This window comes from Dama dama, chromosome 2 (assembly GCF_033118175.1).
Source record: "Dama dama isolate Ldn47 chromosome 2, ASM3311817v1, whole genome shotgun sequence".
NCBI lineage: Eukaryota > Metazoa > Chordata > Mammalia > Artiodactyla > Cervidae > Dama > Dama dama.
In genome coordinates this window covers 7393532-7417224 of record NC_083682.1, presented here as the reverse complement: position 1 = coordinate 7417224, position 23693 = coordinate 7393532, and the positions used below count along the sequence as shown (strand labels likewise).

General features: G+C 50.8%; 1 protein-coding gene across 1 annotated transcript; it reads left to right on the top strand.

The window, feature by feature from the left end:
• Positions 1 to 11694: 11694 nt before the first annotated feature.
• Positions 11695 to 17937, top strand: CDC42EP2 (CDC42 effector protein 2). Its single transcript, XM_061156584.1, has 2 exons — positions 11695 to 12136; positions 16505 to 17937. The coding sequence occupies exon 2, from the start codon at positions 16799 to 16801 to the stop codon at positions 17429 to 17431; it is 633 nt and encodes a 210-aa protein (XP_061012567.1). The 5' UTR covers positions 11695 to 12136; positions 16505 to 16798; the 3' UTR covers positions 17432 to 17937.
• Positions 17938 to 23693: the final 5756 nt, after the last annotated feature.

The following is a 23693-nucleotide window of genomic DNA, read 5'->3' as shown; positions in this document are numbered from 1 at the left end:
CTGCCTGCCAATGCAAGAGACTTAAGAGACTCAGGTTCGATCCCTGGGCCGGGAAGATCCCCTGGAGGAGGGCATGGTAACCCACTCCAGTATTCTTGCCTGGAGAATTCCATGGACAGAGGAGCCTGGTGGGCTATAGTCCATGGGGTCACAAAGAGTCAGACATACACTTTCACACATATATAAACAGCTCATACACTCAATAACAAAACAAAACAATCCAATCGAGAAATGGGGGAAAAAAAAAGAAATGGGCAGAAGACCTAAATACTCATTTCTCCACAGAAGACATACAGACAGCCAATAGGCACATGAAAAGATGCTCAGTATCACTAATTATATGCTGTTGTTTAGTCACTAAGTCAAGTCCAACTCTTTGCAACCCCTTGGACTGTAACCCGCCACACTCTATTAGAGAAATGCAAATCAACACTGCAATGACGTACCACCTCTCAGGAGTGGTCAGAAATTAAAAAGTCAGTGTTCATCATTAAAAAGTTTACCAAAAAAGTCTACAAGTAACAAATGATGGAGAAGGTGTGGAGAAAAGGAAAACCTTCTACACCATTGGTGGGAATGTAAATTGGTGCACCCACTATGGAGAATAGTATGGAGAGTCCTCAAAAAGCTAAAAACAGGATCATCATATGATCCAGCAATCCAACTGCTGGGCATATATATGGACAAAACTATAACTCAAAAAGATGCATGCATGCAAATTAAAAAAAAAAAAACACAAAAATACACAGGCACCCCTGTGTTCATAGCAGCACTATTTACAATAGCCAAGACATGGAAGCAATCTAAATGTCCGTCGATAGATGAATGGATAAAGAAAATATGGTAGTGATTTTCCTGGTGGTTCAGTGGTTAAGACTCCCGACTTTTGAAGCAGGGGGCAAGAGTCCAATCCCTGGTCAGGAAACTAAGATCTCACATGCTGCCAAATATTAAAAAAAAAAAAAAAATGTAGTGTATATATATATATATACACATCATTTGCAACAACTTAAAGATTTTCATACTAAGAGAAGTAAGAAAGAGAAAGACAAATACCATATGATATCACTTATACATGGAATCTAAAATATGACACAAATGGGGAATTCCCCGGAGATCCTGCGGTTAGGATTCTGGGCTTCCACTGCAGGGGGGCACACGTTCAATCCTTTAGTCCAGGAACTAAGATCCTGCATGCTGAGGCATGCCAAAAAAAATAATAGTAAAATGAAATATGACGCAAATGAACTCATCTGCAAATTAGAAATATACTCACAGACATAGAGAACAGACTTGCGACTGCCGAGTAGGGGTGGGTGGAGGAGGGATGGTTGGGAGTTTGAGATTAGCAGATGCAGATTACTATACATGTATAACTGAACCACTGTGTGATACACCATAAGCTAACACAACATTATAAATCAACTGTATTTCAATAAATTAAATTAAAAGCAAAACAAAAAAATCTCAAATGTTCTGCTCTTAGACTATCTCGGGGACTTCCCTGGTGGTCTGGTGATTAAGACTTTGGCTTCCACTGCAAGGGGGTGCAGGTTCAATCCCTGATAGGGGAGCTAAGATGCCACATGGTGCACACCCCAAAAAAACAAAACGTAAAACAGAAACAATCCTGTAACAGACTCAGTGAAGATTGTTCAAATGATCCACATTCCAAAAAAAAAAAAAAAAAAAAGTCTTTAAAACAACAAGAAAAGAATATTTCCAATCACAGTGGTTTTCCTCTGGGGCTGGGGGTTGAAGAAGCAGGGTCAGGAGCAGGAGGTCTCAAGAGAATTAGTCATGTCCATTCTCACATCCTGTTTAAAGTCTTTTGCCATAGGCATGAATTTTTTTTTTAAAGAAAGAAAATAATGTATATATATGTGCATGCATGCTAAGTCACCTCAGTAGCGTCTGGCTGTGCAACCCTATGAACCGTAGCCTGCCAGGCTCCTCTGTCCATGGGATTCTCCAGGCAAGAACCCTGGAGTGGGTTGCTATGCCCCACTCCAGGGGATCTTCCTGACCCAGAGATCGAACCTGAGTCTCATAAGTCTCCTGCATTGGCAGGCGGGTTCTTTACCACTAGCACCACATAGGAAGCCCCATATAGATAAACATACATCTCTCTCGCCCTTCAGCTCTGTAAACCTGTCCCCTGAGGGCAAAGACTTTGTCCTGTCCCTGTAGAGTGCCTGGCACACAGTAGATCCATAAGAGATACCCACCGAAGGAATGCATGGTCATAACATGTTCTCGTCTCCATCCACAGAAACAGATTCTTAGAGAGAAGGAAGGAGCAGTGTGCTGCCCTGGGCCTCAGCCCACCAGTTCCCACACCCACTCCTGTTCAGACGCCTACCAGGCTACCAGCTCCTGTTGGGATCTCATCTCAGCATCGAGATGCAGACCTCAACCAAAGTGAATCCCTGCTCTACCTGGAGTTTCCACTCCAAGGTAGAAACTGCAAGCCAGCAAGCACTAGCACAAACGCTAAGCAGAAAACCCAAGCAAGCCAGATGAGAGGGGGCGCCAGGGAGGGGCCGAGCCCCTCACATGGAGGTGGCCGGCTCCAGGTCCTTTGGCTTCCTAAACCCTCATCTCCTGTTTGCCCCCTGTTTGCTCCCTCCCGTGCCCTGCCCTTCATTCATTCATTCATTCATTCACATTCATGGGCATCCACTCTGGGGAGACAGCCGTGGTTACAGTCCGGTGTGGGGGTGGGGGGATGGACATGAATCAGATGATGATGGGACAGAGAGAACTGTGGTCCAGAGTTTCTCCGAGGTAACGTAACATCGACTGGGGTTGACCCCATGGCTGAGAGCTGCAGAACAACGGGAGATGGCCCAGAGAAAGGAGAAGCCATGCAAGGTGCCTGTGCCTGGAGCCCGGGTGTGTGCAGGCCGGGTCCAGAGCAGAGGGAGCCAAGAAGTGGCTTAGGGTTGGAGGCGAGCAGAGACACTGCTCAGGGTCTGTGGCCACCGAAGCATGTGAGCCCGAGCGTGCGGCCATCAGCTCGGTGTTTTGCATCAGTCACGATGTGGGATGGAGAGTGGGCAGGGACTCGCTGGGATCCTCCACCACCCTTGATGACTCGCCTGTCCTCCCCTTCCTACCCTGCCCCCTCATATCAACCAAGTCATCACCCTGGACTGGCCTGACCCCTCCTTCTCCTTCCTCCCTGGCCCCCGTAGCCCATCTGTCACCAAATTCCAATCTTTCGACCTCACTATCTCCAACGCCGGCTTTTACACCACAGCTCAGAGCCAAGTCGTCTGAATCAACTGTCTCCAAAGTGGCCCCTGCCTCCAATCAGGCCTCTTGCCACACCCTCGTCTCTGAATCAACCCTCCGAAGCATACTTCTCAGTCAGTTCATGGAAAAGGAAAGAGAGCTGGCCCTGAAGACTACGAAAAATGGCCAACCTCATTTATCATAAGAGAAATGTAGGTTAAAACCACACCAAGGCTTCCCTGGTGTCTCAAATGGTAAAGAATCTGCCTGCTAAGCAGGAGATCCAGGTTCGCTTCCTGGGTTGGGAAGATTCCCCTGGAGAAGGAAATGGCAACCCATTCCAGTATTCTGCCAGGAGAATTCCATAAACAGAGGAGCCTGGCATGGAGAAATCCCCATGGACAGAGGAGCCTGGTGGGCTACAGTCCATGGGGTCGCAAAGAGTTGGACACAACTGAGCGACAAACACTTTTGCTTTGATTTTTCAAGCTTCCCTTGTCTTTAGTTAGTGTTTATCAATCACGGTGACAACAATAAAAAAGATTGGGACTTCCCTGGTAGTCCCACGGCTAAGACTCTGTGCTCCCAAAGCAGGGGGCCTGGATTCGATTCCTGGTCAGGGAATTAGATCCCACAGGCCACAACTAAAGGTCCCGAATGCTTCAACTAAGACCTGGCAAAGCCAAATAAATAAATAAAATTTTTAAAAATAATCAAAAAAGCTGAGAAGCTGGTACCAATGAAGCTTGAGGAGAAACAGGCCCTGTGGTCCATGTGGGGACCCTGGACCTGGTACATCCCCTGAGAAGGACAAGTGGACAGAGCTGATCAAATGACAACTGCGAGTGTCCTGTGACATTCACGTGCCTGCATGCCAAGTTGCTTCAGTCATGTCCGACTCTTTGTGACCCCATGGACTGTAGCCCACCAGGCTCCTCTGTCCATGGGGATTTCTCCAGCCAAGAATACTGGAGTGGGTTGCCATTTCCTCCTCCAGGGGATCTTCCAGACCCAGGAATCAAACCCACGTCTCTTATGTCTCTTGCATTAGCAGGTGAATTCTTTACCACTAGCACCACCTGGGAAGCATATGACTCCTGAGTTCACGCGAACTTATTCTGCAGCTGTGTTCACGTGTGTGTAAAACAGCATCTATACAAGACGATACCCTGCAGCACTGCTTGTCATGGAAAGGCCTGGGGACAAGCTAAACACCTATCAGCTGAGACCATTATGGGTTGATAGGCCCATGTCTGCAGCAGAGGGAGCAGAGAAGTGTCTTGAGACTGGAGAGGCCATAATTTAGGTAAATTATGGGGCACCCCATATGGAATCCTATGCAGCTATGAGGAAATTACACTGAGGACATACTCTATGAACAGATATGAAGTGGTCATAAGTACAGTGTTAACTGAAAAAAGGAAGGTGCATGACAATATGAATAGTAGAGGTGCAACAAAATGCAGCTTCCCATGGCCCCTGCAAATTTTCCCCCACCACCCCCAGCAATGCGGCCTCTCCTCTCCCCACTCCCACCATGGCCTGCTGTACTTTGGGGCTCTCCTTGTCTAAATATTGCCATTTGTGTAAAAAAGGGCTTCCCTTGTGGCTCAGCTGGTAAAGAATCTGCCTGCAAGTCAGGAGACCCTGATTTGATTCCTGGGTTGGGAAGATCCCCTGGAGAAGGGATCGGCTACCCCACTCCAGTATTCTTAGGCTTCCTTTGTGGTTTAGCTGGTAAAGAATCTGCCTGCAATGCTGGAGACCTGGGTTCAATCCCTGGGTTGGGAAGATCCCCTGGAGAAGGGAAAGGCTACCCACTCTAGTATTCTGGCTTGGAGAGTTCCATGGGCTATATATCCCATGGGGTCGCAAAGAGTCGGACACAACTGAGCGACTTTCACTTGTGTAAAAAAAAGATGGGCGAGGTCTTGCTTGTGCAAAGAGTATCTCTAGAAGTGTTTATGAGAAACAGTACTGGTTGTCCATGGGGAGGAGAACTGGTGCCTGGAAAACAAGGGTGAGAGGGAGACATTTTGCCTCTTGTGATTTCTAAATTGTGAACTGAATGAAAGCGCTACCATGTCAAAAAAAAGTAATTTCAATGAAAAAATGCAATTCTGGTCATATCACACTTACACAGATCCTTGCTTCCTCCCCATTCGGCAGCTAGCACGAGCTATTGTCTGTTTTTAATTATTCTTCTTTTTGGCTGTGCTAGGTCTTCGTTGCTATGAGTGGATTTTCTCTAGTTGCAGCAAGCATGGGCCACTCTTGGTTGCAGGGCTTCTCACCATGGTGGCTTCTCTTGTTGCCGAGCATGGGCTCCAGGGTTCAGTCGTGCAGCACACGGGCTTAGTTGCTCTGCAGCATGTGGAATCTTCCCAGACCAGGGATCGAACCCGTGTCCATGGCCTTGGCAGGCAGATCTTATCCACTGTGCCACCAGGGAAGTCCTGCTTTTAATTATTCTTTAATAGGTAAGATTCTCAGTGGCAAGTGACAGAAACCCAATTCCAACTGGACTAAACAAAAGTCGTTAAGTTATTGATTCATATAATGGATGTCTGCTTCAGGCAAGACTGGATACAGGAGCACAAGCCGTGTCATTGAAAGTCATTCTCTAGACTCTGTTTTTCTCTGTGCTGGCTTTATTCTTGGACAGGCTCTTCCCTCAGAGTGGCAGAGCTGGCCGCTGGGAGCCCTGAGTTGACGTCTTGCCATTTGTCGCCTTATCAATCACAGGCTGAAGCTCATTGCTGATATATGGTTGTGAAAGTCGCTCAGTAGTGTCTGACTCTTTGGACCCCATGGACTATACAGTCCATGGAATTCTCCAGGCCAGAATACTGGAGTGGGTTGCCATGCCCTCCTCCAAGGGATCTTCCCAGCCCAGGGATGGAACCCAGGTCTCCCGCATTGCCAGCAGATTCTTTACCAACTGAGCCACCAGGGAAGCCCTTGCTGATATATACCTATCCCTAAACAATCCCCATCACTCAGATTGGGTAGACCAGGGTCTCAGATCCACTTTTAGAGCTTGGCGGTGGGGTCAATCATACTGGAGACTCTGGAAATTTGAGGGGTGGTCACCAGAATAAGAAGGATGGGAGCTGGGCAAGGCAAACGGTGCCCTCTGCCCTCTTGGTCTTCCCCCCTCTTCTATGCCATGGTCTGCTAGACATCTCTTATTTCCTGATCACACGATACATCTACTCACACTCCTTCTGGCCTCTGCTTTTGCCCCTGCCTGCTCCCCCTGAAATATCTTTTCCATTCTCCAACTGGCAAATTCCTACTTACCCATTGATATCCTGCTCAAATATCACCTTTTCCTTGAAGCCTTCCTAACTCTTCCACCTGCTTCCCCACCACTAGCAGAACAAACTGGTTTTACTGCTGTTCTTTTTAGTTCTTCCCTCAATCCATTTCCCAGGTGGCGCTAGTGGTAAATCGCCTGCCTGCCAACGCAAGAGACTTAAGAGATGTGAGTTCAATCCCTGGGTCAGGAAGATCCCCTGGAGGAGGGTATGGCAACCTACCCCAGTATTCTTGCCTGGAAAACCCCATGAATAGAGGAGACTGGACGGCTGAGTCCATAGGGTTGCAAAGAGTCAGACGTGACTGAAGCGACTTAATAGTATGCATGCAATCCATTGTCGCTGACTGGGCCTCATCCATGCCGCCTGGGAAGGAAAGAGATAAATCAGAGCTGGCCTCTGCTTTCAAGGATCTCCATCATGGCACAGAAGTGGTCATTTGTTTTACCCAGGGTATTTATTTTCTGAGGGCTGGAACCCAGCCTTGGCCATCTGTGTCTTCTCCAGTTGGCACAGCCCTGGGCACAAGGTAGATGCCAATGAGTTTTCAAAATGAATAATGACAAAGTGTCTCAAAAGGGTGGGAAGTGTTGAACACAACCTCTGCTAATTCTGCATTGCCCAGACCAAAAGATGGCCATGTGGCTTGGAGGCGCCCAAGGAAGTGCCTGGACTGGTCCCTTCTAGGACAGGGCTGTCACAACTCTGGAAACCCCCTTGGCCCTGGGCCTGGGACCAAAAATCCAGACCCACAGGGAAGTCCCCCAGTCAGGCCCTGCCACCCAGTTCCCACGGAGGGGACCAAGGCAGAGGCAGGAGCTGGGGGCGCTCTGGGGGAGCTCTCATCTGGAGTCCCAGCCTCCGTCGGGTCAGAGCTCCCTAAAGGCGGGTGAGAAGCGAGGAGGGCAGGGCTGGAGTTGGCAGGAGCCCAGGGGAGGAAGGAAACAAGAAACAATCAAGGAAAAATCCATCCCAGGCCAGGGGTTGGCTCAGGCCACAGGGCCCTGCAGGCTGGCCTCAGGCCGCCACGGAGGAGGCTTCCTAGGGGCGGATGCAGCCTGTCCCACTCCATGCCTCCCATGGCAAGGGATGGGGGTGGGGGGAGCTGAGACCCTTTCGGAGACCTTGTCTCCTCTCTCTGCCCCCTTGATGTCCCTTCCCTTGTGATGCCTTGCCCCCAGACCTGTCCCCAGACTCCTGGTCCCCCACGTCTCACCTGCCTCCCTAGGTCCCCAGTGGGAGGGGCCGAGGAGAGCTGGCTCCAGCCTGGGAGTCTTACCCTCCGGCTCAGTTCCTCCATCATTCTCCCCAAATGACCTTGGAGAAGGGGGCCTCCAACTCTATCCCCCAGGGCCCTCAGAGGCTGGGGCTGCTGACGCAGGCGATTTCCAGGAAGAAGAGGCCGGGAGGGGAAGGAAGGACTGAGTCAGTCCCTGTGTGGCGATTACAGGTCCTTGGGTGGGGGAAGCAGCTGTGGGGTTGGGGGGCAGCGGGCCGGCGCCTGGGCCTAGCTCAGGATCAAGGCGAGGCTCCAGGCTGCGGGGAAGGGACTTGAATGACCCATTGGGGCATTTCTCCCTCCAGGCTTCCTCACCTCTGAGCTCCCCTAAACGTCCCTCAGGGTCCTACCCCTTAGACACTAGGCTGTCTGAGACCCCTTCCAGCAAGATCAGTCCAGGCCCTGGTGGAGATGGCAGTCCCTGGACACGGGGTCAGGCTGAACAGGAAGCACTTGGCCTGAGCGTCCACTGGGTCAGAAACACAGGACACCTCGATGTTCCCGTGGCTCAGGATCCCAGCCTCATCACCTGTACTCAGGCCTTTACACACGGCCTGAGACATTGCATAAAAAAAAACAATTCTAGTCAATGAAATCCTGTATTATAAACGCTCATTAACTGCAGGGCTACCATGGCAACACAGGGCGTGTCTGCAAGGATCCTGTCCATTCAGCAGAGCTGAGAGCAGCCAGCAGCAGGCTCCCCAGGGACTCCGCAGGCCCCGGCCAAGCCACACAGCTGCTTCTGTGAATGGTGAGAATGGACCGCCTACCTGAGTGCTTGCAAAGCACAGAACCCAGTGCCAGGCACAGAGCAGGCCTTGGATGTGGGCTTTGCGGGGGCCAGAACTCCGGTTGATAGCCGGGGAGTAGGAACTGTCCAGGGAGCCAGTGCTGGGTGGAACACATCCAGGTGGGCTGAGAACAGCCCCAAAGCGCAGGTGGCACTTCCTGTGGCTTTGGGCCCTGCTTGGGAGCCCTGACCACACAGCCAGGCTGAGCAGATCACTGACTGCTGAGGGAGGGGCCCAGGATTGGGTCAGGCTTGGGGGACAAATCATCGCCCAAGTGCTCTGTCATCCCCAGTGCTTGTCAGTTGCCCTCCCCCATACACCAGAACTTCTCCAAAGAGCTCCGGAGCTGCTTCCTGGCTTTGAGTGGCCTTGGATAAGAGTCTTTGCCTCTCCAAGCTTTCGTCCCTGTAATTTTGTTTTGTCACCAGCCCTGAATGGGGCTCCTGACCTTTCCCAAGTCCCTTCCCCCAAAGCACTGATGGGCAGAGAGTGGGGGCCGTGTCTCAAGCCTTATTCCCACAGGCTCGGAGGAGTCATTAACAGAGTCAGCTCTTCATCATTAGACTCATTCCAAGTCAGGTGGCAAGGCCATCCGCCATCCCCCAAAGCTCCAGTTATAATGTTTCCACGAAACTCCTGCCTGCAGGGACTTTGTGTTCCCATCAACAAAATAAGCCCAAGTCCCTTATCTTGTTTGGGACTCATGGAACTCCACTTTTACAGGCAAGGAGGCTCAGAAAGGGATTGTCCTTTCTTTGTGGCCACAGAGTAAGTTGGCAGCACAGCCAGCTCAGAACCTGGGTCTGTGGCTCAGAGACAGTGCTCAGGGCTGGGCATCGAGCTGGCCCCCCAACCTGGTTGCTTTGTAGCAATGAGGGGAGGGCAGGGGTGACAATGGCTGGGTGGGAAGCCTGAACGGGGAGGAGGATCCAGAGCCAGCAGGTCTTGCCCTTTCAGGCTAAGTAGATCACTGTCAGTGCCCCGAGTTTCAGTGTTCACTCCTATAAAGGGGGATAGTGTAGCTGGCTCTGTCCATCTCACTGGCTGTCAGAGGATTTGAGGAGTTCAAGGGCAAAAGGCACTGGGCAAGGGGCATAGGCTGGCCTGGGTGGGTTGTTGGCTGACAAAGCCTGGGTGGTAGGAAGGGGGAAGATACAACACTTACCCACCCACATCACAACTTGGCCTAGGGCCCCCTTCCTGCACTGTCCAGGTCTCAGCTTTCCTCTGAGCCACTAGGCCAGTCCTGGCAGAATCCACCTAACTGATGCTCCTTGGGGAGTTGAAGGAGCGGCCAGGAAGGCTCAAGATTAAAAGTTGAAACTTCCCTGCATTTTTTTTCTATTGCTGCTGTAGCAAATCACCACCAACGTGGGGGCTTTGTTGTTCAGTTGCTCAGTCCTGTCCGACTTTTTGGGACTCCATGGACTGCAGCATGCCGGCCTCCCTATCCTTCACCAACTCCCAGAGCTTGCTCAAACTCGTATCCATTGAACTCCTGACGCCATCCAACCATTTCACCCTCTGTCATCCCCTTCTCCTCCTGCCTTCAATCTCCCCCAGCATCAGGGTCTTTTTCAATGAGTTGGCTCTTGGCATCAGGTGGCCAAAGTATTGGAGCTTCAGCTTCAGCATTAGTCCTTCCAAAGAATATGCAGTACTGATTTCCTTTAGGATTGACTGGTTTGATCTCCTTGCAGTCCAAGGGACTCTCAAGAGTCTTGTCCAGCACCACAGTTCGAAGTCATCAATTCTTTGGTGCTCAGCCTTTTTTTATTGTCCAGCCCTCACATCCATAACTTGGGGGCTTAAAACAAGACAAATTTATAAACTTCCAGTCCCATTGGTGAGAAGTTCCAACATGGGTCTAAAATCAAGCTCAGTGGGATGTGTTTATTCTGGATGCTCTAGGGGACGACCCTTTTCCTTGTTTTTTCCAGCTTCTAGGGGCTGCCTGCTTATGGCCCCTTCCTCCATCTTCCTAAGCAGCAACACAGCATTTCTGCATCATCACATCTCTTTTTCTGACACTCCAGTCTCCCTCTTCCACTTTAAGGACCAGCAATAATTATTGTGCTGGACCCACCCAGATAATTCGGATGATCTCTCTGATTTTTTGTTTTGTTTTTTAAAAGCACAACACAATTTTTAAAAATGTATTTATTTGTTTGTGTTGGGTCTTACTTGCCTCACATGGGATATTTTTGTTGCAGCACAAGGGCTCTCTAGTTGAGGGTGCATGGGCTTAGTTTCTCCGCTGCACATGGGATCTTAGTTCCCCACCCAGGGTGTAGAACCCATGTCCCCTGCATTGTAGGGTGGCTTCTTAACACTGGACCACCAGGGAAGTCCCAATCTCTGTTTTAAAGTCAGTTGATTAGTAACTCTAATTCCATTGGCAAACTTAATTGTTCTTTGCGATGTAAGAAAATACATTCACAGGTTCCCCCTCTTTAGGGGGAGCCATTACTCTGCCTACTGGATTCTGCTTCTCCCCATCCTTCCCTCCCTCCTGGCTTAGCTGACCTTCACCTCCACCCTCAGCATCCTTCCTTCCTTCAGGATGCCTTCCTGACCCCTCTCCTTGAGTCCCTCCCACATCTACAGTATGGAAGCTTCTGTCATCTTGGTCACATTGTACTGTCACAGATGTCAGGTCTCCTTACCTCATTACCATCCACCCTTTGCAGGGTCTGCCTTTCAGTAAATGTTTCTTCTACTAAATGAATGAATGAACCCACTAACCAACCAATCAATAACCCCCCTGGTCACCGTCATCCGCGAGCCCCAGGACCTCACCCTGCCGCCGCTCAGGCCCCACCCAACGTTGTAAAGAGTCTGAGTACCAGTCCCACCCCCACCCCGGAAGCCACCTAGCCTGAAGATAAATACGGTAAATACGGGCGTGGCCGGGCCACTCATCCCGCGCACACCCCCAAAGCCCTATTTTCTAGGGGACGGCAAACTCCTGAAAGCTCTCGGAAGTCTGTAATATATTGACGTAAGCGCCTCCGAGGCCTCATTCATTTCCTCAGCAGTTACTCAATACTTTTATGGCGGTGCCCTCCAGGGAGGGAACCCTCCAGGGACACTCCTCTTCTGAATTCTAAGAATTCGGTCTTCCGGCTACCTCCCACCTCGGCCCTCCTAGAACCGAGAGTTTGGGCTCTGACGGACATAGCCGGAGTTCGCGGAGTCCAGCCCCATCACTCGACGCGGCCTGGCCGGCAGCTGCCCAAGCTCGGACTGGACCCCCGCGCCCCCGCGGCTGCTGGATCCCTGCGCTGCGCCTCGGAAGACTGAGCCCGAGCGGGCCCGCGAGTGGGGCGAGGCTGTGGGCGTGGCCTAGATGGGACGGCCCCGGCATTGGCTCTACGGGCAGGGGGCGGGGCCTCAGGGGCCACGGTCTTCCCTGTAAGTTCACAGCTCAGGTCTATCCCACCGCCGCGCGGTCCAGCTCCTGCGCTTTCGCCTCTCGCTGGTCAGCCGCCTAAACGCGCGTCAAGGTGAGTTCAGGCCCGGACTCTGCAGCCAGACCGCGGCTCCTAGGGGGGCAGGGGGTGGGGTGTCCCTCGAGAGGCCCATCCTTAAAGCGCCTCATCCCCGATCGCGCCTCGGTCCCCAACTTATCTCTACGTAGGTCCTTTCTGCCGTGAGATGCAGGGCATTTCTCACCCGCGCCTCGGTCCCGGCGGCCACGCCGAGTTCCTCTCGGCCTGCGGGGCGCCGCGCATCCCGAACCCGAATTCCCGGTCCAGCCCTCCATGCTGCGCCGGGGCCCCCGCCCCACCCGCGGGACCCGGCAGTGCCCTCCTGCCTTTCAGCGCCCTCGCCCGGACCCGGGGTCGTATTTTTAGTCGATGGTGAGGTGTCCTCCTATCTTTAGCCGTGGCCGCGAGTGTCCTGAAACGGATCCGGACGGGGCTGGGCTGCGCTCGGGCAGAGGGTGGGGAGGGGGTCGGCGCCAGAACCCGAGCTGGGCCTGAATAGCGGGGCCCGCGGGAGCCACGGGGCGGGGGCCGCACGCCGAACTCTGGCCCTGCGCCGAGCGGACACTCGGACATCGCCTAGGCCGGAAAACACAGGGGAGGCTCCTCCCTGAGGTTGGATACCCGGGCAGGGTCTCCGATCGCTCCCTCTTCCCCCGATTGTCTGGTTGTGAGCCCACAATCCTCCAAGGGAAGAAGATCCTGCAGACAGTCCGCACCTGGTACGCGAACGTGCGTGCCTCTCCTTGAGAGGCGCCCGCCTAGAACTGTAGATTCGCTGGAGACCCCGGCGCTTGCAGGACCCCTCCGGGACGAGGGGCGGTAGAGGGAGAGCGCGCGCCACCTGGTGGCCACGAAACCGAGCGCCGCTCTGCACAGGGAAGCTGGGAGACCCCCGTGGCCAGCGAGGGCGCCTATACCGGAGGACCCTTCCGCCCAGGGGCTGCTCTTTTTCGGTCTTGTCTGGATCACTGTCTCCGGAGAACCAGAATGCTTGAGGAAGTCCCTAGAACTATTTGTTGAATAAATGTCGGCGCTGACAGTGACCCACTAACCCCCTCTTACATCCACACTCTCTCTGACTTCCAGTAACTCCCTCATAATGGCCTTGTTGTCAACCCATTTCATGGATGAGGAAGGTGAGGCCAGAGAGAAAAGATGTTTTCCATGTAGCAATGGGTTCAAGGTTAGGGGCCTGACTTTGAAACACCCCTGGTGGGGAGTGGCCTAGTATTCCTTGTGAGGAGGGGGCTCTGCCTCCAAGAAGTCATTTTCTCTAAAGGAGGCCCTTGGCGCCTTCCAGAGCAGGCCCACAGAGCTGGGATGGCTCCTATCTGCTCCTCCCAAAGCTGCAGGGTGCAGCCCAGCCCAGCCCCTAGAGCCTTGTCCTGATGGACAGCTCATTCTCATATATCTGGACACTTGCACATTGAGAGATGGAAGCAGCCAAGAGGTAGGACTTAAATGGAGGAGGCTGGGGACCTAGCAGCCCCAGCCCAGGTGGATCCCTCCTGCTCTCCAGGCAGTGCACATATTTTGGCACGGCCCATTGTATCAGAGCCACTGGAACCCAGCTGGGTAGCAGCGCCCACTCTTCCTCTTACTAGCTGGGTGACCTCGGCAAAGTTGCTTGATGTCTCTGAGATTCAGCTTCTGCCTCTGGATGACACTGTGTTGTGCCTCAGAGGTTAAAATGGGAACCATGCAAGGCTAGCTGGAGCCTGGGGTCTTGGAGTTGCCAAATCTGAATATTTGGGGCTTGATGGCTGCGGTTCCCAGCTCTCCCCGGTGGTTGACACTGGCCCAACCCTTCCCCCCAGCCTCAGTTCTCCTCACATCTGGAATTGGGTGGGTACATCTGGCTTAGAGCGCAAGAGCTGTCAGGGACGCCGGATCTGTTGTGGAAACACTCAGGCTGTCTTGGCGCCCCTGTATGATGGAGGGCGGGGGGAGGGGGGAGGTCTGGCCCAAGTTCTGGGCAGATCCCACCAGTTGGCCTCCTTCTCCATGAGTGAAAAGGAAGGAAAACTATCCCAGGATTTCTCGCCTGCCAAGGGGACAGATAGGATATATGTCAGCATGCCTCCAGACCTAGCATGGTGGGCACAGATAAATGTCTTTTAGTTAAATGAGTGATGGGAGTCCAGGACCTCAGAGCACATCCTGCCTCCCTCCCCTTCCCCCCAGCTCCTTCCAAGCTTAGCTGGAATTCTGCCACCAGAGAGTCATTCCTTTGTTTCCTGTTAAGCTGCAGGTGCTCTGGGAGGGGCAAGATGTCCGGTCTCTGTGGCTCAGCACCACTGACCCGAGCTGTCCGGTCCTGGGGTGGGGTTTCCTGAGTAAGGGCCTGGCTGGGGGGAGGGCCGTAGTTGGGATTCTGCCTCTCCTGCATCCTCCTTCCTCCTTCCTGCTCCCTCCTGCCAGCCCCCTCCATCTTCTCTCACCCTGCTCCCCAGGCTGAATGGGGCAGAGGGGACTTCCCTGGTGGTCCAGTGGCTAAGACTCCATGCTCCCAATATAGGGATCCTGGGTTCTATCCCTGGTCAGGGAACTAAAAGATCCCACGTGCCACAAGTAAGAGTTTGCTTACTGCAACTAAATACCCAAGTGCAACAACTAAGACCCAGCACAGTCAGATAAATAAATAAATTTTTTTAAAAAAAAAAGATGAAGAGAAGAATGGGGCAGAAGAACTGGCAGAGGCTGCTTGACCCTTCCCCAGCGATTTCCCACCTGCTCAGCCCCTGTTGGCCCCAGGAGGGTGTGCTCACGTGGTCACCCATTGGGCGACCTTGGATAAGTTTCTTTGCCTTTCATGCTGATTCTACACATCAGGCCAGTCCCCTGCTGCAGGAACTAGAGGGAGTGCTTTTTCCACTTCCTTTTTCTGTTAAACCTGTATGACATCCCACCAGAGTGTATTTATTTTTTCCACCTTAGAAATATCTGTGTTTATTCTGACTACATGAATAATATGTGCTCATAAATAATACATGCTTCTTATTAAGAATTTGAGCTTATAGAAGTATGAACAAGAAAGGGGAAGTCACCTGAAATTCTACCATCTTGAGAGAACTACCGTCAACATTTGGCAACCATCCTTTCATACTTAGCTTACTTATATCATTTTTCAGTAATGAGACCTGATATCAAAGATAATTTTTACTGAGGACAACTTTCCTCCCATGTCACAGACCCCACACTCCATCCCTGCCCCCCCCCCCCCCCGCCGCCTGTAGGCAGCCCCTATGCCAACCTAGTGCCAGCCTTCTATATTATTTCCTGCTCCGATATAAGATATAATCCTATGCAGACCTGTATGTGTAGATACACATACAGGCATGTATGGGGAATGGGGAGCGGAACTGCTTTCAACAAATGGAACCTTCTAGACTACATTTTTGCATTTTGCTTCTCTCATTTTGCAATGCCTTATGGGAATCCCTCCAAAATGTCTGATAGCTCTGATTTTATTTATTTATTTGGCCATGTCATGTGGCTTGCGGGATCTTAGCTCTCCAACCAGGGACTGAACCCGGACCTACAGCAGTGAAAGCTGAGAGTCCTAACCACTGGACCACCACGAAATTCCCTGAGAGCTCTCATTTTAAATGGGAATGAAAGGAGAGAGTTTGTGATGATTGAATGAGATGGGTTTGCAAAGAACTCAACAAAATCCCAGGCATGGAGCAGAGCCTCCACGCCCCAAATATTTATATCCCCCACTCTCTCTTCCCCTTAGCCGCTGGGACAGAAAGGAGGGGCAGAAACTACAGTAGACTCAGTTCCTGCCCATAAGGAACTCCTAACCCGGAGGAGGAGAAAAGGGAAGCTCTGAGCAAGCATCTCCCTTCCAGGTGGGATGTGATTGGGCCAAACCGATGCTCCTTTCTTTGGCTGGGTGGGCTGAACACCTGCTGTGCATCCAGCCCTGGGCCTGGCCTAGGTGGGCGAGACAGAGGTCACAAGACCTCCATCCTCGGTCAAGTCAGGAGCTGAGACAAATCTGAGACAAGCGCCCCCCTCTGCCCCCCACGCCCCCACTCCCGATGACTTGGCACTGGTCACATCTTGGGCACAATTGAGCGCAGACGATGAAGATGAGCAGAGCTGCGGACTCAGAACAGGAGACCGGAACCAGGGCTGTGTATGTGACTTCAGGCCTGTCACGCAGGGTCCCCACTCATAGAGGGAGGGGCTTGGCGCTTGGGATCCAGGCCTTGAGGCCGCAGTAAGTCTGTGGAGGAACACAGGATCTTGCCAGGAGGGCTCCCACAGGAGTACGGCCCCGCGTGGGCTCCTGAAGCTCCTGAAGGGCACCCGGAAACCAGACAGGTGCCTCTGCCTTTGTCCTTCCATCTCTTACTCATATCCTTGGTGTTTCAGCTCCTCAGCCCGGACCGGAAAGAATCTCTCAAGGACAAGCCCAGAGAGCATTGCTGACTACCAGCTCTGCGCCTGCCTGCTTCCGGTTTTCAGAAGCGTTTTCAACCTTCTTGGGAGAAAGTGATTTTGGTTATCCCGACCCTCTGACTTCACTGATCATTTCTTAGCCCTTTGGCAAGTGTTTGGTGTCTGGACACCTCTCTCTGGGTGTTTGTGGTGGACGGGGGTGAGAGGAGACCGCAGAGGGCGCGGTCCTGCAAGTGGCCGGTCCCGGTCCCCGGGGGTGAGGTCGCCATGTCCACCAAGGTGCCCATCTATCTGAAGCGTGGCAGCCGCAAGGGCAAGAAGGAGAAGCTGCGGGACCTGCTGTCCTCGGACATGATCAGCCCGCCGCTGGGGGACTTCCGCCACACCATCCACATCGGCAGCGGAGGTGGCAACGACACATTCGGTGACATCTCCTTCCTGCAGGGCAAGTTCCACCTCCTGCCGGGGACAGCGGTGGACGAGACCCAGGAGGACAGCGGCTTCGAGATGCCCTTCCAGTTCACGCGCACGGCCACGCTGTGCGGGCGGGAGCTCCCGGATGGGCCGTCCCCTCTGCTCAAGAACGCCATCTCCCTGCCTGTCATCGGCGGGCCCCAGGCCCTCACCCTGCCCGCCGCCCAGGCCCCACCCAAGCCCCCTCGCTTGCACCTGGAGACCCCGCAGCCCTCCCCGCAGGAGGCGGGGACTGTGGACGTGTGGAGAATCCCAGAGGCTGGCGCCGCCCACAGCGGGCTGACCCCCGAGTCCGGGGCGGAGGAGCCCTTCCTGTCCCACGCCAGCTCCCTGCTGTCCCTGCACGTGGACCTGGGGCCTTCCATCCTGGACGACGTCCTCCAGATCATGGACCAAGACCTGGGCCACCTGCAGATCCCCACATAGGACCCGAGAGCGGCTAGTGGGGTGAATGCCGTGGAGGCAGGGGGTGGACACCAACCCTGGTCTAGGACTCGGGGTCCCCGGGTCCCACCTGTGTGGTTGCTGGCCAGTGATTTCTCACTTTGAGCCTTTGGCTCCCTCCCTCCCACCTCCTCCACGTGGACACGGTGGCCTCTTTGCTTCCCCCTAAGCCCCACAAGGACACGTGCCGACGTCAGCCCGAAGCGCCCCGTGCGTCTCGGGCCACCTGGACCCCCACCACCAAATGCTCCTCAGACCCCTCAGACGAAGGCTCTGCTGAAATGGACTCCACATTTCACCCGCCTCTAACTCAGCCTCCATGACACCCTGATGGGAGGGGGGCCAGGGAAGAGGCGGGGAACAGCCAACTGGACCTTTGGCTCCATGCTGTGGATTGGGAACGTGGCGTCAGTGACCGGTGTCCCTCCGCCCCACCCCTCCCACGTGACCAGGGGATTCTAGTTGCAATAAAACTTGCTGCTCTGGTACTTCTGCTCCCGGTACTCTGTTCCAGGCCTGTCCTCAAGACAGGCCAGGCTCTAGGAGCTGTGGGCTCACTCACTCCAGCCCCAGAGGGCTTTATATGGTGGGATGGAGTTGGGGGAAGGCATGCCTTCTGGAAGAAACTGTATGGCATTCTGAGCCCATAGTGAGAGTGAAGCTGGAATAAACCAAGTGCCAACTGGGGATATTCTGACATTTGATTAGGGTGTCTGATGAGAGGTAGCTGGAGTAGGCCAGGCACTGGGCCCAGGAGACAGGTCTATCAAAAGAGGCCCAAGAGCCAAGGAATAACCAGATCTAGTGCAAGGGACCCGGAGAAGGCAATGGCACCCCACTCCAGTACTCTTGCCTGGAAAATCCCATGGATGGAGGAGCCTGGTGGGCTGCAGTCCATGGGGTCGCTAAGAGTCGGACACAACTGAGTGACTTCACTTTCACTTTTCACTTTAATGCACTGGAGAAGGAAATGGCAACCCACTCCAGTGTTCTTGCCTGGAGAATCCCAGGGACGGGGGAGCCTGGTGGGCTGACGTCTATGGGGTCACACAGAGTCGGACACGACTGAAGTGACTTAGCAGCAGCAGTGCAAGGGACCAACAGCTTTTCTGGTGTCAGAGGACTGAGGGAGCACGCAGAAGGGCAGGCTAGACCTGGCACTGGGAAGGATCCGCCTCATCTCATCAGTGCTTCTTCTTGGTCTACAGTGCATCACATGTGCTGCAGGTGCTGGGGCACCAGAAGACATACAGACACGACCCCCCGCTCTCCTGGAGCTCATAGTCTAGTGGGGGGAAGGATAGCAAATCTGTTATCAAGGGCATTTTCAACAGTGTTGAACACTGTGAAGAAGACACCAAGATCATGAATGCCTGGGGCAGGGTGGGGTGGTGTCACGATTCTGAGCCAAACCTGAGGGCTGAACGGCTTATGCTCATTCTTGAACAAAGGCACTGAGGCACCTGAGTGAATGAGAGAGAATCCAAAGCATGGCCAAAAGGGCCTAGGTCTCTGAGTCCAACCTAGTCTTGTGAGAGTCAGTTTCCCCATCTCTAAAATGGGAATCAGTGACACCTGCCTTGCAGGGTTGCTGAGAAAATCAGGAGTAACATTTCTTTATTTGCAGATGGAAGGTATTCAAACATGGTTATGATGTATGACTTAAAGGAACTCAGGGCTCAGGAAAGACAGGACTGTGAAGCTGGAAAAACAGTTTCAGAGTCAGTTCAGAACTGTTCTACTTGCAAGACTGAAGCTGAGGCCATGAGAGTTGCTGAAAGAGTATAAGAAGGAGAGCAGACCCAGGTTTTAGAAGGGTCACTACAAAGGCTGAGTGGGAGATGGACCACAGATTAGAGAGGAAAAAGCTGTTGCAGGAAGAGAATTGGCCCCAAGTGGGGACTGAGAAAAAGGGTGGGGCTTGGTGTCTGGAGGCAAGCCAGTCACTGAGGAGGCCCCAGTGACTCCCTTCTCTTCCCCTCTCTTCCATCCTTTTGACCCTACAAAACTGACTCCCACCTCACCTCCAGCCTTTCCTGCTTCTAGGCCAAGATTTCATACTAGAGGTAGAGGCAGAATTGGAGCAGGGGACATTTTTCTTGGTCATACTACCTTTTTATTTTTCAGTGATTTTTTTAAAACTGTGATAAAACATATATAACATGAAATTTACCATTTCAATCATTTTTAAGCATATGGTTAAGTGGCATTAAATACATTCACATTATTCTGCAACCATCACCACTATCCATTTCCAGAACTTTTTTCATCTTCCCAAAGTGAAACTCCATACCCATTAAACACTAACTCCCCATCCCCCCACCCCCAGCCACTGGCAACCACCTTTCTACTTTATCTCCATGACTTTGACTTTTCTAGGCACCTGACACGAGTGGAATCACATGCTATTTGTCTTTTTTTGTGATTGTCTTATTTCACTTTGCATGACAACTTCAAGGTTTATCCATGCTGTAGCAGGCACGGAAATTTCATTCTTTTTAAAAGCTGAGTAATATTCCATGGGGCTTTCCAGGTGGCACTAGTGGTAAAGAACCCACATGCCAATGCAAGAGAAATAAGAGACACAGATTCAATCCCTGGGTCAGGAAGATCTCCTGAAGAGGGAAATGGCAACCCACTCCAATATTCTTGCCTGGGAAGTCCCATGGACAGAGCCTGGTGGGCTACAGTCCATAGGGTCATAAAGAGTTGGACACAACTTAGCAACTTAGCACCCAATATTCCATTGTCTGTATATTCCATGTTTTGTTTATCCATTTATCCAATCAATGGACACCTGGGTTGCTTCTACCCTTTGGCAATTGTGAATAATGCTGCTATGAGTATGGGTGTACAGATATTTGAATCTCTGTTTTCACTTCTTTGGGATGTGTATGGAAGTGAGATTGCTGAATCCTATAATTATTCTATATTTAATTTCTTAAGGAAGAGCCATTTTCCACTGGAGCTGCATCATTTTACATTCCCACCACCAGACTTTTTATTTTTAATCCGAAAGTTTTGCCATCATTTAGAAATAGGAGTTGCAGTATCTGTAGTGGGATTTTGAACCCAGGTCTGTGAGGCCCCAAAGCCCGTACTTGATTGCAACCCTCTACTCCCACTGGTGTTCAGCTTTCAGGCCCTGGTAAAGTATGAAGGCAAAGGGCGGGGAGCTGAAGGCCAGCACCGTCTTGCTTGCAGGCTCCCCCTCAGTTCTTGGGTGGCTTGGCCCCATCTGCCTGGGAAGGGAAGACAGGAAACATCACACCTTCCTTATAGCTTCACCCAGCCAGAAAACAGCCTGTCACCTTGGACCTGAGATGAGGATAAAGTGGCCATGGAAGGTGGACCTTCTTGTCCCAGATCCTCGGAATTGCTCCCTACCTAGCAGGCACAAAGAACTCTGGGAACCCACTCGGGGCTACCATGCCTGGGTGGAGAAACGGAACTGGATGGGGAAACTGAAGCATTGGACTATCTAAACTTGGGACTAAGGTGGGCAGAGGTGGAGTGAAGGACCTTCCCCCTTCAGCTTGTATAGAGTTGTACATACTCCCTACAGATACCACTCCCACAAAGGAGTGGCAAAGAGCTGGACATGGCGTAGCCACTGAACAACAGTAACAATGTACACCCACATATCTGCATCTAGATCTGCCAATTAGTACCATTTTTCCTAATTTGCTTTCTCTCTTTAAAAACTTTTTTCCCAACCTTTTGAAAGTAAGTTATAGACATCACGGCTTGTCAGTATTTATTTCTGTTAAGTCTTTCTTTAGCTTTCTTGGGCTTTAATTTGTCTTCTTCAGTGTGTGAATTGGTGTATTTCATCACTTTTGTAAAATTATTAATCATTTTCTCTTTAAATATTGCCTTTACACCTTTTCTTTCTCTTCACCTTCTGGGACTCCAATTAAATATATCTTAGATCTCTCTATATTTATCCTCTGTTTCTACTCTAATTCTGTATTTCCTGTCCATATGTCTTCGATGCTGTATTAAGGACATGATAGTATCTTCCTGCATATCATACAATTCCGTGGTCCCCAACCTCTGGGATCTAATGCCTAATGATCTGAGGTAGAGCTGATGTAAGAATAATAAAGTGCACAATAAATGTAATGCACTTGAATCATCCTGAAACCACCCCGCCCTCCTCCAGTCCATGGAAAACTTGTCTTCCACGAAATGGGTCCCTGGTGACAAAATGGTTGGGGATCACTCTGGTAGCACACTTGTTCTGTCTTCAGCCGTGTCTAATATTCTTTTTAACCAATCTACGGTGTTCTTAATTTCGGTTATTGTATTTTTCAGTTGGAGTAGTTCAATGTGATTCTTTAAAAATTCCGTTGTGACACTTAACAGAAATTTGTCACCTGCAGATATTTTTACGCTTGTCTTTATCTTCTTTAAACTCAGTAAGCAGTGTTCTTTTATGGTCGGTATCAGATAATTCCAGCATCTGTAATCTCTGTAGGTCAATTTGTGCTTTCTATTGGGTGCAGTCAGTTCTTATGCAAAGTTCCTCGTTTTTTTCTGTGCCTGAAGGTCTTTGACTACGTGCTGGATATTGTATATGAAAAAGCACTTTTAAGACATAATTTAAGGCCTTCGATGGCAGTACGTTCTTTCAAAAAGGATATTGCTTCATCCCAAACATGCTCACTTCTACTAGGTGAGCAGAGGCATTATAAGGATGGGTCCACTTTAATCCAAATTCAAGGCTTGAGTTCCCGGGACTACTAGTCCATTGATGTTGGGATCACATCTTAAAGTATATATGTATTAGTAGCAGGGTATCTGACTTGGGGTATCTGACCTTGCGCAGGCTCTGAGTTTTGATTTTGACCCTCCCCACCAAAGACCACCAAATAAGAGCTCAGTTTCAGTTATATCTTCAAGATCAGTAAATGTCTCCAAGACAAAAACCGTCCTGAATTCTGGGCTTCCGCTGTGTTTCAACCTTCTAAATGTTGGAACTGTAATTCTTCACTATATTATTAGCTTGTCAATGCTTTTAAGATTTTTTTTCCTTTTTTTAAAAGATTTTTTTCCTCTGTTTTTTATTTTCTTTTCAGTAGAAAGGTTGGAATTAAATATCCAACCAGGAGGCCTGTCTCCCATTAACTACCTGAATGTGATATTAGAAAGATCTCCTGGGCTTTGTTTACATTTCTCTTTGTCCTCAATGGGTAACAGCAATCCTGTTTACCCTAAACAATTAGAATCAATCACCCCAGCCATCAATACTTCCTTTTTACTTTCTTGCCCAGTGACAGGTAGAACTCAAAACAGCCCATTGGCAATCTCAGATTCTGTTAATAATTCAGAGAAATTATTATTGTGCCCCCTGGTGGAAGCCTTCCTCCTTTGTGTCCTAAAGGCTCTGGATCAGCCAGAGCCCAGAGTGGCGAGAACAGAAAACAAACATTTTGCAAAAGAACCATTAGCTGAGATTGCAAGACGCTGCACCCCCACTTCCACTTCTTGGTTCCTGTCTGTAAGAGAAACACTATATGTATCAGTCACTGGTTCAGTGATAGAGCATTTCTTAAAAGAATCCTAACAGAGAGACTTCCCTGGTAGACCAGTGGCTAAGACTACATTCCCAATGCAGGGGGGCCCAGGTTTGATCCCTGTTCAAGGAACTAGATCTCACATGCCCCACAAAGTGTCCACATGTCACAACTAAAGATCTTACATGCTGCAACAAAGATCAGAGATCCTACGTATGGCAACTAAGACCCAGCACAACCAAATAAATAAAAGAAATAAAAAATCCTAAAAGAATCAAAAGCCATTGGTACTGGGCTCATAAACTGCCTTTCCAATAACAGAGAACTAGGCTAATTATCATTACTAATATCTTTTATTTAAAAACTTTTATTGAGACATACTACAGAGAAGTGCACAAGTCTAGCGTAGGTCAATGAATCTAAGTGAACAAACTTGTGTAACCCAGAAAAGCAATATTACTAGCACCTTGGTAGCCACCTTATGCCCCCTCCTTGTTATTATCTTCCAAAGTGAACCACTTTCCTGACTTCTGCTCCCATAGTTTAGCATGTGTGATTATTTAATTTGATATAAATGGAATCACACAATATGTCCTCTTTGGAAATTGGCTTCTTTTTTTCAAATATTAAGTTTTTGAGATTCATTCATGTTGTTGTGTAGCAATAGTTTGTTCTTTTCCATGTTGCTTAATCCACTCTAGTGCTATGGGCATTTGGAATGTTCT

Bases quoted from the DNA above. Each gene is read 5' to 3' on its own strand.
- CDC42EP2 (XM_061156584.1), top strand. From the start codon at position 16,799: ATGTCCACCAAGGTGCCCATCTATCTGAAGCGTGGCAGCCGCAAGGGC.